The 18034-nt window shown below is 36.2% G+C and overlaps 1 protein-coding gene across 5 annotated transcripts in view; it reads left to right on the forward strand.

Moving 5' to 3' along the window:
- The window catches only part of YTHDC2 (YTH N6-methyladenosine RNA binding protein C2), a 95976-nt gene that overhangs the window by 34875 nt on the left and 43067 nt on the right, over positions 1–18034 (forward strand). For all 5 annotated transcript variants that reach the window (XR_007461636.1, XR_007461637.1, XR_007461638.1 and 2 more), the window contains 7 exons: positions 879–961; positions 4656–4761; positions 6224–6343; positions 6663–6935; positions 9845–9971; positions 11221–11426; positions 11771–11966. Coding sequence is in view for 1 of the 5 variants with exons in the window: in XM_049649042.1 (XP_049504999.1) it covers positions 879–961; positions 4656–4761; positions 6224–6343; positions 6663–6935; positions 9845–9971; positions 11221–11426; positions 11771–11966 (1111 nt within the window). In the remaining 4 variants the exon portion in view is untranslated. The remainder of the gene's footprint in view (positions 1–878; positions 962–4655; positions 4762–6223; positions 6344–6662; positions 6936–9844; positions 9972–11220; positions 11427–11770; positions 11967–18034) is intronic.

Below are 18034 nucleotides of genomic sequence, written 5' to 3' on the forward strand. Positions count from 1 at the left end.
CAAAAAAAAAAAAAAAAAAAAAAAAAAAAAAAAAAAAAAACGATGAAAAAAAAGAATATGATGATAGTGTCAGAAGTTAGTTTACATACAAAATTGACAAATGTGACATTTTATTAAAAACTATTGGTACTATTTTTTCTAAAGATCCTATAATTAAACTATTATGAGAATGCATTTGTAATTGCTCTATATAGTTATCCTATGAAAGCGAAAGTGTAAGTCACTGAATGATTGAGTATATATTGTAGTTAGGAATCCACTCTTTTAAAGTATTTCTCTATAGTGAATTTTTGCGTTAGAATCTTTGAGGATGTATGGAGGGAATAATGGTTCTTTTTAAAATTCTTTTTTTTGTTTGTTTGTTTTTTAGTGTTTATTTTTGAGAGACAGAGCACAAGCAGGGAAGGGGCAGGGAGAGAGGGAGACACAGAATCCAAAATAGGCTCCAGGCTCTGAGCTGTCAGCACAGAGCCTGACACGGGGCTGGAACCCATGAACTGTGAGATCATGACCTGAGCCAAAGTCGGGTCGCTTAACTGACTGAGCCACCCAGGCACCCCTATTTATTTCTGAGAGCGAGAGACACGGAGAGCGAGCACGCGCTCAGCAGGGGAGGGGCAGAAAGAGAGAGGGAGACACAGAATCTGAAGCAGGGTCCAGGCTTTGAGCTGCCAGCCACAGACCCCGAGGCGGGGCTCGAACTCACAGACTGCGAGATCATGACCTGAGCTAAAGTTGGACGCTTAACTGACTGAGCCACCCAGGCGAAGAGGCTTTAAATTAAACTTGGCATGTTAAAATATATTCATAATGTTTCTTGCTGTTTCTTCTTAAACACCTTTTATAAAAGTTTTAACATGAAGAAAATTTAATTACAGAAATCCTTCGATGCACTGAATTTTGTTACAATGTTAAAAATGGTGTGGATTTCCAAAGCTAGTGCCATACAACGAAAAGGCAGGTAATGTACATTCATTCACTCAATTGCCTGTAAAATGGAAACATTTTGGTATGTATTACATATTTAATATATATTCTTTCTATAAAATGTTAAGATTTTCATGTTAATCTTCATTTTTATATTTTTGTAAAGCAATCCATTTTAAAATATACTTTTTTTCAAAGGTTGAATTCAGCTTATTTTAAATTTTTTTGCCTAGTATAATCTATACTCAGAAGATGTAAGAAACATAGACAAAATTAAATGGAAAATCTCTTCAATATTTGCTACATAGGACAGAGGACTAATTTCTGTATTTTGCAAAAAAACCCCTTCCAAATCAATTCACGAAGACCAATACATGAACCTCACATATATCACCTCATATATGCCAAAAGAAATGTAAATTAATGAGGTAATATTTTTTGCTTATCACCGGATTGACATTGATGAAAATGTTTAACAGTACATACAACAGAGTTGGCAAAAGTATAGGCCAGTAAGCTTTCATGGTTTGCTGATGGGAGTGTAAATTGGTGTGACTTCTTCAGAGGACAGTTTGAAACTGTTGATCCAAATCTGCCCTTTGCCACTGTATTCACCTTCTCATAATTTGTCCTGAGTATACTTGTGCACTGTGTGCAGGGATGTGTTTAAGAATGTTTTCTGCAGCATTGTTTGTAATAGTGAAAAAACCTGAGAACATTGTAGTGTCCATTAGTAGTGAGGTATTGTAGTTAGATAAATTATGCTGTAGTCACACAATGGTATACTAGGTAAGTGTTAAAAGGAAAGATGTAGATGTATGTATTTTTATAGTGGAATGGGTTTTCAGAATATATTATTAATTGAAAAAAGTAAGGTGTAGAACGTGCATCCAATAGTATTTGCTTGTGCTAAATATGTATATGTGTGTATATATATATATATATATATATATATGTATGTGTATATATAGTTTAATGTTTATTTTTGTGAGAGAGATGGAGTGTGAGCGGGGGAGGAGCAAAGAGAAAGGGAGACACAGAATCCGAAGCAGGCTCCAGGCTCTGAGCTGTCAGCACAAAGCCTGACACGGGGCTCGAACCCACAAACCGTGAGATCATGATCTGAGCCGAAGTCTGATGCTCAACTGACTGAGCAACCCAGGGGCCCCAGTATATATTTAGGCACAAATGCATTGTCAAGTATGAGAGAAACATTAAAAAAACAATTGTTGATCTGAGAAGGTGGGTTTGTGGGGCTCTTGAAGGAGATTTAATTTTCATTTTATTGCTTTGTAGTTTGGTTACTTATGCTTGCGTTACTTTTTCTTTTTAAAAAAAGATTAAAAAAGTATTGTATTTTTCGATAATCATTTGACTGATTTTTTTCTTTCATTTTAACTGATAGAACAACATCAGATACTGACTTTAAAGATGTACCTCAGGGGCGCCTGGGTGGCTCAGTCGGTTAAGCCGCCGACTTCAGCTCAGGTCATGATCTCGCAGTCCGTGAGGGCTGTGAGTTCGAGCTCCGCGTCGGGCTCTGTGCCGACAGCTCGGAGCCTGGAGCCTGTTTCAGATTCTGTGTCTCCATCTCTCTGACCCTCCCCTGTTCATGCTCTGTCTCTCTGTGTCTCAAAAATAAATAAATGTTAAAAAAAAAAAAAAAAAAGATGTACCTCATATGCTGAAGATGGTGGATGCATTATTTCTGTGCTTTATACTTTCATAGGATGTTCTTGAGGGCTTGTTGCTATTACTGTATCACTTGTTTTCTTATGACAAGGTGTGGCTTGATATACTGAGCTAGGTTTATAGGCTGTTAATAGTATATTATTAGGGATGAAAATCAGAAATTGTAAAAATTTTTCTTGTCATCTCTTTCAACAGGTATTTTTTTTTTTTTTTACAGCCTTCACTGTGCAAGTGTTAGGGATACAATGATCAATAAACTAGAGTCTGATGAGTAGAATTTGAGGTGGGGGGAATGGTGTAGTTCTTCTTGGAATCCAGTAAAGTAAGCAATGATAATACTATGTGATTTGTGCTACACCTGGATTATGCTTCTAGAGGAGTTAAGGTAGAATCTGAGATAAATATGAATAAAGAGGTGTTGTGGCTCTCTGTCTCTCAAAAATAAATGTTAAAAAAAAAAAGATGTTGTGGGAAGGCTTTTCTAGCAGAGGCAAGGCTTATGCAAAGGCCTAAAGAAAAGCGTGAGCAAGAAAGTTGTTTGGGTGGAGTTTAGTTTAGAGGAGAATGGTGAAAAGAGCAGAAAGAGGTAAGTTGCGGACAGGTCCTTAAGGACCCTTTTGTGTTTTCTCTCTTTCTTCTTAATAAACCAGAGGATGGTTCAATGATCATATTCTTTTAGCTCTTTGAAGAATGAGTTGGTACAGACAAAACTGATGGTAGGAGGACGCAGTAGGAGGCTCTTTCATTAATATTTGCATTTAAAATAAGGTAGATATGACAGTAGTGTGGATTGTGATAGTGGAGAAATAAAGTAGATAATTCATTCAAGAGATACTAAGGGGTAAGGAATACTGTGGAGTCAAGGATGTCATACAGGTGTCTGTCTTAGAAATTTTGTGGATGGTGGTGCCGTCGTCATGGAAAGTGGGAATAGTGGTTCTGTTGGGGAGAAGAGTGAACTTTTGGTTGTGTTGAGTTTGACTGGAAAACCTAAGTGGGGCTAAAAGATTTCATAAGGGTAAATGTAGGGTTAGGATGAAGAGATCTCAGTGGATGGAAATTGAAGTCAGGAGGATAATTACGATCCCCTTGGGAGAGAGGGTAGAGCAGGAGAGCAGAGGGCTGAGGTCCAGCCTCACAGGAACATCAACATTTAAGGACTGGCAAAAGACAGAGGTATCTCAGAAGAGGCAGGAGAGGAGGGAAAGCAGATGGGTTGATAGGAAAGTACTGATGAAGGAAGCAGTGGTCCAGAGTCTAATTTTTTGTAACTTTGTAACTACAACAGTGTGTTACTTATGTTTGGGGGTCTGGATTGTGAGCTTTGCCAAGGTAGGGATATTTCTGTATCTCTCTCATCTCTCTCATTTAGCATACTCAGCCTTGCCATTAGCGGACATGATGACCGTGGGTGAAATGAAAAGAGACTGCTTTTCTTTGAGATATTTTTCTGCTGCTTCCCAGAAAATGATACAAGTCTATGGTGACGGGGAGGGTGGTGGGGATGCCGCTCCCTGGGAGCTGTTTAATGCCTGCTTTGTGCAATTCTAAACAGTGGCATATGCACTGAGCTCTGAGCACAGTGCTTGTGTCAGTTCAGTAAAGCTGATGAAATTTATTTTCTTTTCAAATTTTTATTTAAATTCTAGTTAGTTAACATACAGTGCAATATTGGTTTCAGCAGTAGGATTCAGTGATTCATCATTTACATATACAAAGCTGGTGAAATTTAAATTACCATGTATTTTTTCTTTATTTTTAGTCTCATATGTATCTTACCTAAAAAATTTTTTTTTAATCATTTCCTTAGAAGGCTTATCAGGTAGGTGTCATTCATGAATTTTTATAAATGAATCCCAGATGGGTAAAGTGCCTTCTGGAAAGATTCAGAGGGGAGGAGTATCACAGTAGGGATTTGCACTCAGATGTCCTGACCCTGGTCCATTGCTCTGTCTCCTTAGCACACTGCTTGTATAGTTTCCTTGATATAGTCTTCATTTCTTGTTTGAATCTCAATTTTTTTTTTCACTTTTAAGGGCAGGGAGATGTAGACCTGGAATTTGTTTCCGGCTGTTCAGCAGACTCCGATTCCAGAATATGTTGGAATTTCAGACTCCAGAACTTTTGAGAATGCCATTACAGGTAGGAATTTACGAAACTCTAAATTAGAGGCTATTTTTGTGGGTGACAGAGGAGAAAGGACCATTTTAACTTATACTAGTTGGACTTTTAAATAATCAACTCATAAAACAAACTTATAAAATGTATATTATGTAGGGTGGTTATGTACCTAACATTTTTTTCCTATACTAGAAAATCCATAAACCTCTAAAATTTTAAAGAGTTACTTGAATGCATTTAAATTATGGTACAGTTTATAAATATGCTTTTTTTTATATGCGACATTTTAGAAGTCTAACGACCACATTGTGTTCACCTTTCACATTCTCACTGAGGATTAGAAAACAAATTATTTAAGGTCCAAAAGATAATGCCACAATCTCAGTTTAAGATGCTGAGATGATGATGGTAGTTTAGAAGGGAGTGTGCTGAGATTTCCTGGCCTTTATTGTTTTGCTTTAGGTCTTCTCACTTCACAGAACAGCCAGACATTGTAGTTTCTAGGGAAAACTACTGGAAGCACATTAATTTGATTATCTGGTGTGCTGAGATGGATGTTGGTTTCTAAACATTTCCAGAGATACTGGATCATGTTTTTGGTATTCATGTACCTGGATGACTTCCCACTTTTCCATGCCTTATGGTCTTAGGATAAAATACAAAACTCTTAACAGGAGCCTAAGTTATCTGCCCTTCCTGTGTCTCTAGTTTTAATTTTGACATCTTGTCTTTCCTTCTCTCTCTGCTCATACCAGTAGTTCGAATTTCTCAAGCACACCTTGTTTCTGTATTAGGGGCTTCCTCTGTGTGCTCCCCTCTCCCTAGAATCCTCCCTCTTGTTTCTTTGATAATTACCTCCTACTCAGTCGTTACATCCAAGTTTGAGTGCTGGTTCCCCAGAGATGTTGTCTTTGACTTCCCATGGCCTCCTCCTGCCCTTTCCTGAACTTGATTAAATATTTTCCTTTACCTCTTTAGTTCTCTGTATCCTTCACAGCATTTATAAAAGTTGTAACTAAGTAGCTAATTGTGTCATTATTCTGTTTTTGCCACAATGAAAAATCCACCAGGGCAGACACTTGTCTATCTTCTTTTTCTCCCAACTTGCTGCATAGTCCCTAGCACCTGGCAAACACTTTGTTGAACGGATAAAAGATTCTAGAATGTAATGTAAAGGAAAAAAAGAGACTTTTGGACAATAACTCTTACTGTTATGTATAAGAACTGTGTGAGGAGACATCGCCAGTGTGGGCAGTGGTAATCTTGATAGGAGGTAATGGAGGGTGTTTATTATATTAAAGTTCTAGCACCTAGGGCAAGGTTAGAGCCTGTCTTTCATAGAAAGACATGGTTCCCTCTACTGTTCATTTTAAGCAGAGGCTCTACTAGTCGGTTTGGGGACTGTGTTTCCCATGATTTCTTTAAAAAACAAAATCACCATAAATTTCAGCATTTCAACATTATTTGCTGTTCTTATTTGCAGGAACTTTGTTTACATACTAAGCTATTAGCCCCAGTTAATTGTCCTATTGCCGATTTCCTAATGAAAGCTCCTGAACCTCCACCTGCTTTAATTGTAAGAAATGCTGTACACATGCTTAAGGTTCGTGTCTTCATAGTTTTCACTTTACTGATTTTACTTGAAATTTAAAGTGGGAATATATCTTGTCTGATTTTTGTACTTAAAAAGATTATCTGAAAGAAGCATGTACTTTGAATAATACTCTCATGGTAATTACAGTAAAACAGTTGATGTAGATCTTTTTTTATATAAAATATTTGAAGCAAACGATGTTTCCTATAAGATGTGGCAAAAGAAAATTTACATTTTTATTTCTTTATGATTTTTAAGTATGTGGTTTGATTAAACATCATGAAACATTTTGGTCCTGCCAGATTCTGTTTTGTGTGCTTTTATTTAGACAATAGATGCAATGGACGTGTGGGAAGATCTCACTGAGCTTGGGTATCATTTGGCTGACCTGCCCGTAGAACCACATCTTGGAAAAATGGTCCTGTGTGCTGTCGTGTTAAAGTGTCTGGACCCCATCCTTACAATTGCCTGCACCCTGGCCTATCGAGACCCTTTTGTACTGCCAACCCAGGCCTCTCAAAAGCGCGCAGCTATGCTCTGTAGGAAACGCTTCACTGCAGGAACTTTCAGTGACCACATGGCACTTCTCAGAGCATTCCAGGTACTGGTCGTTGTTGTCATTTCATTTCTGAACACGTTGCTGGTTGAACACACTTCTGGGGCAAGTGTAACAAATTAAAAAAGAGCTAGGACTCCATTAATTTGGTTTCCTTATAAAGTCACATTTTATAAATAGCTCAGAAACATACATTCCTGCTGTCCTTGTGTTAAAATTATCACTGTTTTTCTCTACCTTTTTTTCTTTTATTTTCTCAGTTTTCTCCCTGTAGGAATATGTGTATGTATATATTTATTTACTTATATGTATTTTTTAATATCCAAGTTCCTTTTAATCATATCTTGGACAGGGAATGCTCTCAAATTTTAGTTGAGAAGCAATGTATATTATGGGGTGCCTGGTTGACTTAGTCGATTGAGTGTCTGACTCTTGATTTTGGCTCAGGTCATGATCTCATGATTCGTGCGTTTGAGCCTACGTTGGGCTCCACACTGTGTGGAGCCTGCTTGGGATTCTCTCTCTGCCTCTCCCCCTCTCTCACAATAAATAAGTAAACTTAAAAAAAAAAGAGATAATGTATATTATTCAAAGTATGTAGAACAAACCGAGGAAGAAACTTATCTTGAATTTAGTATCTCTGTGTTGATTTTTTTTTTTTAGAGTATGTCTTTTTCTTGTGTTCTCAAGACACGATGCTAAGAACTTAATTTTATAAAATAAAATCTAAATATCATTTAAAACTTTTTAAGATAACAGTAGTGAGAAATTGATGAACATGATAAATAAGAAAGAAACAATAAGGAAAATAGGATTCTGAGGAAAGGAAATGATATGTAATTTAGAATTTCAGATATGTGGAGAAGAATATGTTATTTCTTGAAAAGGCGTCCTTAAATTCTCTTGAATGTGGGCTATGACTATACATTTTTTAAAAATTTCATTTTGTTGGGACGCCTGGGTGGCTCATTTGGTTAAGTGCCAGCTTCGGCTCAGGGTTGATCTCACTGTTCGTGAATTTGAGCCCTGCATCGGGCTCTGTGCTGACAGCTCAAAGCCTGGAGACTGCTTCAGATCCTGTGTCTCCCTATCTGTCTGCCCCTCCCCTGCCTGTGCCCTGTCTCTCTCTCTCTGTCAAAAATAAAATAAACATTAAAAAAAATTTCATTTTGTTTATGCAGAAGTGACTCTTTTCCAGGCATAGACGATTTTTTCACTATATACGGTTTAAAGAAAACACTGGCAAGCTATTTTGTGAGCATTATTGAACAATGGATAATGCAATGCTATTGAGTCTATTAGATACCACGTCTTACAGTAGATTAGTTGAGTAGATAATAATTAGAGGCAGATTTGGAGTAGAATTCCTATGTATTCTTTGCTTTTCCCCCAGCTCCTTCAAGAGCAGAAAGGATAAATTACTGCTTTGGTCTTTCAGTTGTATTCCAAAGCAAGAAAAGTCATTTTCAAAGAGAAGTTTTCCTATACTGCATATAGATGGTTTCTAGAAATCCCACTTCCCATTCAAAGATAGATTAAGAGGTTGATATAGAGCTTATTTTTGGAGGACTGGAGTGGCAGAATCCTTAAATATAAGTGGTGTTTATAATGGCTTAGTTAAAAACCTCCCACACTTCAGTGGAAGAAAATTAGCAAACACATATGAAAAGTTAAACATGTTTACACAGCTGGTCATTTAAGTTAAGGGATACGTAATTCTCATTGGGATTTTATAAACTTAGTGACTTTCGTAGCATTTGAGTATAAATTAATGATAAATTTCATTTGATCATAAAGTCTTAGATTTTATTTTTTTATATTTAATTTTAAAATTTTATTTTTTAATTTTTTAATGTCTATTTATTATTGAGAGACTGAGAGACATAGAGCATGAGCAGGGGAGGGGTAGGGAGAGGGGGAGACATAGAATCTGAGGCAGGCTCCAGGCTCTGAGCTGTCAGCACAGAGCCTGATGTGGGGCTCGAACTCACAAACTGCGAGATGATGACCTGAGCTGAAGTCGGTCGCTCAACTGACTGAGCCACCCAGGCGCCCCCTAATTTTAAAATTTTAATAAAAAAAATTGAGACGTCATTGACATATTAGTTTTAGGTGTAAAACACATTGATACTGTAATTGTATGCATTGCAAAATGATCTCCACAGTAAGTCTAGTTAACATCTATCATTGCATATAGTTACAAATTTTTTTCTGTTTGTGATGATAACTTTTAAGATATACTCTCTGGTATGTTAACTAGATTTATTGTGGTGTGGTGATAATTTCACATTAATATATGGATATTGGATCACTATTTTGTATACCTGAAATGAGTATAATGTTAAATGTCAGTGATACCTCAGTAAAAAAAAGTGGACAAAAAAAAATCTCTCTTATCAACTTTCAGATATACAATACAGTGTTATTAACTATAGTTACCATGCTTTACTACAGTTACCTTCCCAGGACTTAATTTATTTTGTAACTGGAAGTTTGTATCTTTTGACTCCTTTCATCCATTTCACTTCCTCTCCTCCCTTACCTCTGGCAACTACCAATCTGTTCTCTGTATCTTTGAGCTTTGTTTGTTTATTTATAAATGTTTATTTAATTTTGAGAGAGAGAGAGAGAGAGCACAAGGCAGGGAGAGGCAGAGAGAGAGGGAGACACAGAATCTGAAGCAGGCTTCAGGCTCCAAGCTATCAGCACAGAGCCTGATGTGGAGCTCGAACCCACGAACTGTGAAATCACAACCTGAACTGAAGACGGACGCATAACTGACCTGAGTCACCCAGGTGCCCTGAGTTTTGTTTTTTTTAATGAAGTCCTAGATTTTATCAAATAATTAGAAGGAGAATTGACCTTGAGTGGTTAAGGTAGTGGTTTTCAGTTACTTTGCTGCCTAACTAAGGAGTTTGGTAAATGTGTCTTGTTCTATAATTATGTTTTTGTAGGCATGGCAGAAAGCACGAAGTGATGGGTGGGAGCGAGCCTTTTGCGAAAAGAATTTTCTTTCGCAAGCTACCATGGAAATAATCATTGGTATGAGAACTCAGTTGCTTGGTCAGCTTAGAGCATCAGGTAATGTTTTCCCCAGAGAACCTATTTAGACCACTGAGAGTACCCTACCTATACCTCGTAGTATTTGTAGTGTTAACTGATGCCATTTTACATTATTTTTATGATGTTTTCACATTGTTGTAGATCTTGTATTTATGAACTGTGTTGTAGACTCCTATGTGATCTCAGAGTTTGTTGATTTAAAAATGATATTGTGGAGGCCTGTAGCTGAGAAATCTATGAACACCTTTTGATACTGTAGGCAGTGAGCAATTTGTAGTCTATTTGTTGGCAAAGATCATTGTAGATAATGTAGCTCTGTTTTATCACTATTAATAAATGATTATTTAGCTCTGTGAAATAGAAGTTAAAAAATGTAAGTAGGTTGATCTGAATGCTGGTCTTCATGTTTGTGGAACATAAAACAACTAGTAATCACTTGAAGGTACTTAATTTTTTTTTTTTTTAAAGAGAATGCCAGTATTGCTATGTCAATTTAGAATTGTATCTTTAAATTTCCTTTTGAGTAGCATGGTACATTGAAAAAATAGCCAAAGACTACCAGAGCCTGGATTCATAGATTAGCTAAAGTGTAAAATAATATAAGGAGCAAGCCAAAGGATTTCGAGTTGTTGTAGATATCGGGAAATGTGAAGGGCTTTGGAAATTCAAGCAAGAATATATTTACTTCACTCCAGAATTTGTCTGTCATAACCACAGTGTTATTAATACCAGTTAGAAGAGTGGTTTAGATTTTCAGCTGTGACTTTAGTACATTTCTTTTTTTAAATTTTAGTACATTTCTCATAGAAGCTTATGAAGAACTTTGTAGCAAGAGTGTGTATTTTTTTTAAAATTTTCAGCTGTGACTTTAGTACATTTCTTTTTTTAAATTTTAGTACATTTCTCACAGCAACTTAAGAAGAACTTTATAAAAAGCAAGAGTGTGTATTTTTTTAAATTTTCAGCTGTGACTTTAGTGCATTTCTTTTTTTAAATTTTAGTACATTTCTGATCGCAGCTTATGAAGAACTTTATAGCAAGAGTGTGTATTTTTTTTAAGAGTCCCACATCCCCAGTGAACAAACCTAAACTTTATTAGAACATTGAATCTGTATCTTAAACTTACCAGAGGAGATTTTATTAATTGCTGTGGAATTTGAATATCCTTAAACTTACATGGGCTATACAATTTTTGTAAAAAATGCATACGTTTAAAAGTATATTTTGCACAATAGAAAAAGTTGGTGTGGTTTTTTCCTCCTTCTAGGTTTTGTTAGAGCACGAGGCGGTGGTGACATTCGAGATGTTAACACAAATTCCGAGAACTGGGCTGTCGTTAAAGCTGCATTGGTGGCAGGCATGTATCCTAATGTAGTCCATGTGGACAGAGAGAATGTAGTACTGACAGGGCCAAAGGAGAAAAAAGTTCGGTTTCATCCCACTTCAGTTCTCAGTCAGCCTCAGTATAAAAAGGTAAAACATTTTTAATGCTGTCTTAGGCCTTGAAGTCAAACTGATCTAATTTACATAGTTGAAGATCAACCAGAAATGCTCCAAATACCAGCCTGCTTTAAGAAATTAGTTACCTATGTCTAATTCAACATTGGAACAAATTTTTGATGGAATCTTAGAGTTGGAAGAGGTAGTGTGTTAGCTAATGAGGACTACTAGCTGTATGAACAACGACGTGCTTTCGTTTTTGCTTGAGTATTAATACACCTCATCTGTTTCATTGAGGGACTTTTTACATTTTAAAAGTATTGCCGGTAAAGTAGGTGACATACAGTTAACAATTCTTCAATCCATTTTTCTAATAGATTCCTCCAGCCAATGGTCAGGCTGCAGCGATTCAAGCACTACCTACAGATTGGCTTATTTATGATGAAATGACCAGGGCCCATAGAATAGCTAATATTCGATGTTGTTCAGCAGTGACACCCGTCACTATATTGGTATTCTGTGGACCAGCTAGATTGGCAAGTAACGCTCTTCAAGAACCTTCATCATTTCGAGGTAAATGGATTATGAAGGAAATGAAAATCTATCTGCAATGAAATTTTTTTCACTGGACCAAATAAATTTTGAAATTACCAAAATTTATGTAGTAGTAGCTCCCTTTTGATATGGTAAGACTAATTAGAAACTACTGAAGTATACCTCAGTTCTTAAAATTGATTTTTCTAAAGGTAACTTGGTATTGATTTGTGCATTTTTGATTAATCTTGATAGGTTTACTTTTCTCTCCCACTTGAAGTTAAATAACAGTTTAACATAAATAAAGGTAATTGTTTAAGGAAATAATATTAATAGTGACCCATGATCTCATTTCCCTTATGCAAACACTTTTGAATATTATTTTAAAATTATGTTTAATATTTTTACATATTTCTTCAGCTATTTTACATTGTTATTTTCATTATGCAGAATATAAGTTTTAAAAAATCTTTTATATTAATGGCTGCAAAATATACTATCACTTAAAAGTGGCGTAATGCGTTTAAAATGTTCTGGCGGGAGCAGGGGGCCTCTGGGTGGCTCAGTTGGTTAAGCATCTTACTTTGGCTCAGGTCATGATCTCGTGATTTGTGAGTTCGAGCCCCACATCAGGCTCGCTGCTCTCAGCCTGTCAGTGCAGAGCCCCCTTCAGATCTTCTGTCCTCCTCTCTCTGCCCTTCCCCTACTTGCGCTCTCTCACTCTCTCTCTCTCAAAAATAAATAAACATAGGGGCGCCTGGATGGTGCAGGTGGTTAAGCATACGACTTCAGCTGACGTCTTGCGGTCCGTGAGTTCGAACCCTGCATCAGGCTCTGTGCTGACAGCTCAGAGCCTGGAGACTGCTTCAGATTCTGCGTCTCCCTCTCTCTCTGCCCCTACCCTACTCACACTGTCTCTGTCTCTCTCTCTCAAAAATAAACATTAAAAAAAAAACATTAAAAACAATTCATGAAAGAACTAGCTCTTAGTTTCAGTGATCTTTTCTATTGTGTTTTAGTCTCTTATTTCATTTATTTTTGCTCTGATCTGCATCATTTCTTTCCTTCCACTAACTTTGGGCTTCGTTCTTTTTCTAGTTCCTTTAGGTACAAGGTTAGATTGAGATGTTTGCTGCTTCTTGACTTAGGCGCCTATATTTCCGTAAACTTGCCTCTTCGAACTGCTTTTGCTGCATCCTGTAGATTTTAGAGCATTGTGTTTCTGTTTTCATTTGTCTTCAGGTATTTTTTTTCCTTTCTTTTTTGATTTCTTCATTGGCCCATTGTTTGTTTGGTAGCCTTTTGCTTTGGCTTTACGTGTTTGTGTTTTTTCCAGTTTATTCTTGTAATTGATTTCTAGTTTTGTACCATTGTGGTCAGAAAGGATGTTTGATATGATATAAGTCTTCCTAAAAATATTGAAACTTGGTTTGTGGCCTAACATGCGACCTATCCTGGAAAATGTTTCATGTACACTTGAAAAGAATGTGTGTTCTGCTGTGTTTGGATGGAATATTCTGAATATATCTGTTAAGTCCACCTAGTCTAATGTGTTGAGACCAGTGTTTCCTTATTGGTTTTCTGCCTGGATGATTTGCTATTGCTGGAAGTGGATGCTGTGTTCCGCTACCATTATCGTGTGTGACTGTTAATTTCTCCTTTTACATCTTGTAATACTTGCTTTCTGTGTTTCGATGCTTTTGTGTTGGTTGCTTAGATATTTACAATTGTTATATTCTCTTACTTGATTAACCCCTTTATAAGGCTCTTCTTTGTCTCTTCTTCAAATCTTTGTCTTGAAGTCTGTTTTGCCTGATACGATTATTGGTATTTTAGCTTTCTTTTCAGTTTCTATTTGCATGGAATATCTTTTTCCATCCCTTCACTTTGAGGCCTTCTCTTTCTTTAGGTCTGAAGTGAGTCACTTACAGGCAGCATATTTGATGGATCTTGTTTTTTATCCATTCGGCCACCCTCTGTCTTTGGAGCATTTAGTCCTTTTACATTTAAAGTAATTATCGATAGATATGTTAGTTGTTAATCATTTTCTGGTTGTTTTTGTAGTTCTTCTCTGTTCCTTTCATCTTTTATTCCCTTCCCTTGTGATTTGATGACTTTCTTTAGTGTTATATTTGGATTCTGTTCTGTTTATTTTTTATGTATCTATTATAGGTTTTTTGTTGTGGCTACCATGAGGTTCATCTATAACAACCTGTGTATACAGCAGTGCATTTTAAATTGGTGGTTAAGTTTGAACACATTCTAAAAGCAATATATTTTTATTCCCTCACCTTACATTTTATTTTTTGACACTGTATTTTATATCTTTTTATTTTGTACATCTTCTAAGTAATTAGGGTAGGTAGGTTTTACTATTCTTCTCTTTAACCTTCATACTAGCTTTATAAGTTGTTGACCTACTACCTTTACTGTATTTTTGCTTTCAGCAGTGAGATTGTTTTCTTTCATAATTCTTTTACTTTTAATCACAGCCTTTCCTTTTCTGCTTAAATAAATCCCTATAACATTTCTTGTAAGGCCAGTTTAGTGGTCATTAACTCCTTAAGCTTTTGTTTGTCTGGGCAACTTTGTCTTTCCTTCAGTTCTGAAAGATAATTTTGCTGGGTAGAGTATTCTTGGTTGTAAGTTTCTTCTTTTCAGTACTTTGTCTATATCATGCCCATTCCTCTGGTCTCCAAAGTTTCTGCTGAAAAATCAGCTGGATAACCTTATGGAGTTTCCATTGTGTGTAACTCATTTTTTTTTTTTTTTCTCTTGCTGCCTTTAAGGTATTCTTTTCTCTTTATCTGTACTTTTTGGGCTTTTAATTATATGTTTGGTGGACCTCTTTGGGTTTATCTTGTTTGGAGCTCTTTGTGCTTCCTGGACCTGAATGTTGTTTCCTTCTCCAGTTTAGGGAAGTTTTCATCTGTTGTTTCTTCAAATAAAGTTTCTGCACTTCCCCGCTGTCTTTTCTGAGACTCATATAATGCAAATGTTAGTATGCTTGACACTCTCCTTGAGGTCCCTTTAATCTATCCTAATTTTTAGAAATTCTTTTCAGTTTTTGCTGTTCAGCTTGGGTGATTTCTACTACCCTGCCTTCCAGATCGCTGACCCGTTCTGCATCATCTAACTTGATGTTGATTCCCTTTAATTTATTTTTCATTTCAGTTATTATATTTTTCAGCTTTCCCTTCATATGTACCATTTATTAAATAATCTTTATCTTCTTTTTGAAAGCTTGCATATTGTTGTATATTATATTTGCCATCTTTATTTTTTTTTTAATATTTATTTAAGTAATCACTACATCCAGTGTGGGGCTTGAACTCATAACCCTGAGACCAAGAGTTACCTATCTTTTAAGTGAGACAGCCAAGTGCCCCTGGCATCTTTGTCATTATTACATCTTACATTGGCATTTTTAAACTTTCTATATATTTTGTTCCTTTAAATTTTTGCCTTTATGTTGTGCCATTTTGTTTAGTAATTTTGTTTTTCAGTAAGTTCTTATGTCTGGTAGCAAAGGATCTCCCTGTAACTCTGCCTTTCTGTTATAAGCTATTTTTTATAATGTTTCCTATTTTTAATAATGAATATTCAGTAGTCATCTTCTTGTAATCTTTTCTGTAACCAATAGTTCTTTTGTGATTTTAATTAAGAGTTTACTTCTAGGAATATAGTATATTCTTCTATTCACCTTTTATTAAATTTAGCAATATCTTTTCTTTGGTAAGTTTTACAAAGGTTGGATATATTCTTACGATGATTCTTAAGATTTTGTTGTTGTTCTTGAGTTACTCTTTGTGTCATTTTCCTGCTGATCTTCTAGTAAGGAATACTATGTAACAGGGAAGTATATTTAAAATTTATTTTTTAATGTTTATTTATTTTTGAGAGACAGAGTGAGAGAGGGGGAGGGGCAGAGAGAGGGAGACACAGAATTTGAAGCAGGCTTCAGGCTCTGGGCTGTCAGTGCAGAGCCCCAACATGGGGCTTGAACTGTGAGATCATGACCTGAGCCGAAGTTGGACACTTAACTGACTGAGTCACACAGGTGCCCCCAGGAGAGTATATTGTATTTGCTCTTGCTTTACTATGCTCTTACTAATCCTTTTGACTTTCTATTAACTTAGAGTACCTTTAAGTGGTAATTTTTAATTTGTTATAAAAATTTATTCCTTTTATTTCTTTTTCATGACTTGGGAAAACCATGTTAATGGCCTGCTTTTTCTTGTTGCATTTTAAAGGTTTAAATTCTAAAGTGATATTGATGATGACAGTAATTTTTGTTTTAATGAAAGTACTTGTATTAAAATAAGGTAGAAAGGGCACCTGGGTGGCTCAGTTGGTTGAGTGTCTGACTCTTGGTTTCGGCTCAGGTCAGGATCTCAGGGTTATGGGATCGAGCCCCGTGTCAGGCTCTGTGTTGAGCATGGAGTCTGCTTAAGATTCTCTCTCTCTTCCTCTGACCCTCTCCCCAACTTGCGCATGCTCTCCCTCTCTCTCTTTCTCTCTCTCTCAAATAAAAATAAATAAATAAAAAAGAATTCTTTTGAAATTTAGATTTTTAAAAATACTTACGTATTTTGAGAGGGAGCGCATGTGAGTAGGGGAGGGGAGAGAGAGGGAAAGGATAGGGAGAGAGAGAATCCCAAGCAGGCTCTGTCCTCTCAGTGCAGAGCCTGACACGGGGTTGATCTCATGAACTGAGAGGTGATGACCTGAGCCAAAATCAAGAGTCGGATGCTTCACTGACTGAGCCATCCAGTTGCTCCAGAATTGTTCTTTTTTTGAAGTTTTATTTTTTTAAATTTTTTTTATTTAAAAAAAAATTTTTTTTTAACCTTTATTTATTTTTGAGACAGAGAGAGACAGAGCATGAGCAGGGGAGGGTCAGAAAAAGAGGGAGACACAGAATCCGAAACAGGCTCCAGGCTCTGAGCGGTCAGCACAGAGCCCGACGCGGGGCTCAAACTCACGGACCGCGAGATCGTGACCTGAGCTGAAGTCGGACGCTTAGCCAACTGAGCCACCCAGGCACCCCTCTTTTTTTGAAGTTTTAAAACACATTTTGAAATTTATTAAATAGCTTGTGGGCATTTGTTCATATCAAAATTTATTTAGCCTGCTGTTGTACTGTATATATTTTCTTATGGGACTATCATATTTATCATAAGAATAAACCTTCCTTGGACTAAGGAGGACTTACTGCATTGCTCATATTTTGCTAGCGTTTTATTTAAAATTGCTCATTAGTGAGGTATGTGTGTTGGGAATATTCAGAAATGTTTGTTTGTTTATTTATTTATATCAGGTTTTAGGATTAGTTCAGACTTGTCTCATGCAAGGAATTGGCCATTGTTTGTTTTCTTCAAAGTTTGAGAGACTTGATGAACTGGATTTCTGTGTTTGGTGTTCTTTCAGGACACCTTTGGTTTCTTCCTGAAATAGTCTGGGCTTTCCTACCTCTTGTTCTTTGTTTTGGTAATTTCTTTTTGTTTTCAGTTTGTTTCGTACAAAAGAATAGATTTCTTTGAATGTTTCAAATTTATTATTTTTTATGGATACTGGATCTTCTTAGATTAAAACAGTTTGTATTAATTTTTATAATCTTATTCTCAGCTCTGATTTTGTATATGGATTTGAGCTTCCTTCTCCCTTTATTAAACTTACCAGAGGGGTGCCTCATCTTTTCAAGGAACTGGATTATAGTTTTGACTACTGCCATTTTGTTTTATCTAATATATCAGTTTTTTTCCCTCACTGTTTTCTTCATTTTTTTTTCCTTTGGGGTTTATACTGTTTTTCTAAGATGTATTTATGGGTGTGGTTTCTCCTTTTCTTCTTTTAAATTGAAACCTATGAATTTACATGAGCATTTCTTGTTTTCTTCCCTTTTTAAATTATATTCTTAGTTTTCATCTTTATTCAGTTATTATTTAAAGATTTTGTTTTGTTTTTTTTTTAAAGTTTATTTATTTATTTTGAGAAGGAGGGAGGGAGGGGGAGAGAGAGAGAGAGAGAGAGAGAGAGAGAGAGAGGTAGAGTTAGAGAGAGAATCCTAAACAGGCTCTGCACTGTCAGTGCAGAACTCGAACTCA

Source organism: Panthera uncia (genome assembly GCF_023721935.1).
Source record: "Panthera uncia isolate 11264 chromosome A1 unlocalized genomic scaffold, Puncia_PCG_1.0 HiC_scaffold_17, whole genome shotgun sequence".
NCBI classification, from domain to species: Eukaryota; Metazoa; Chordata; class Mammalia; order Carnivora; family Felidae; genus Panthera; species Panthera uncia.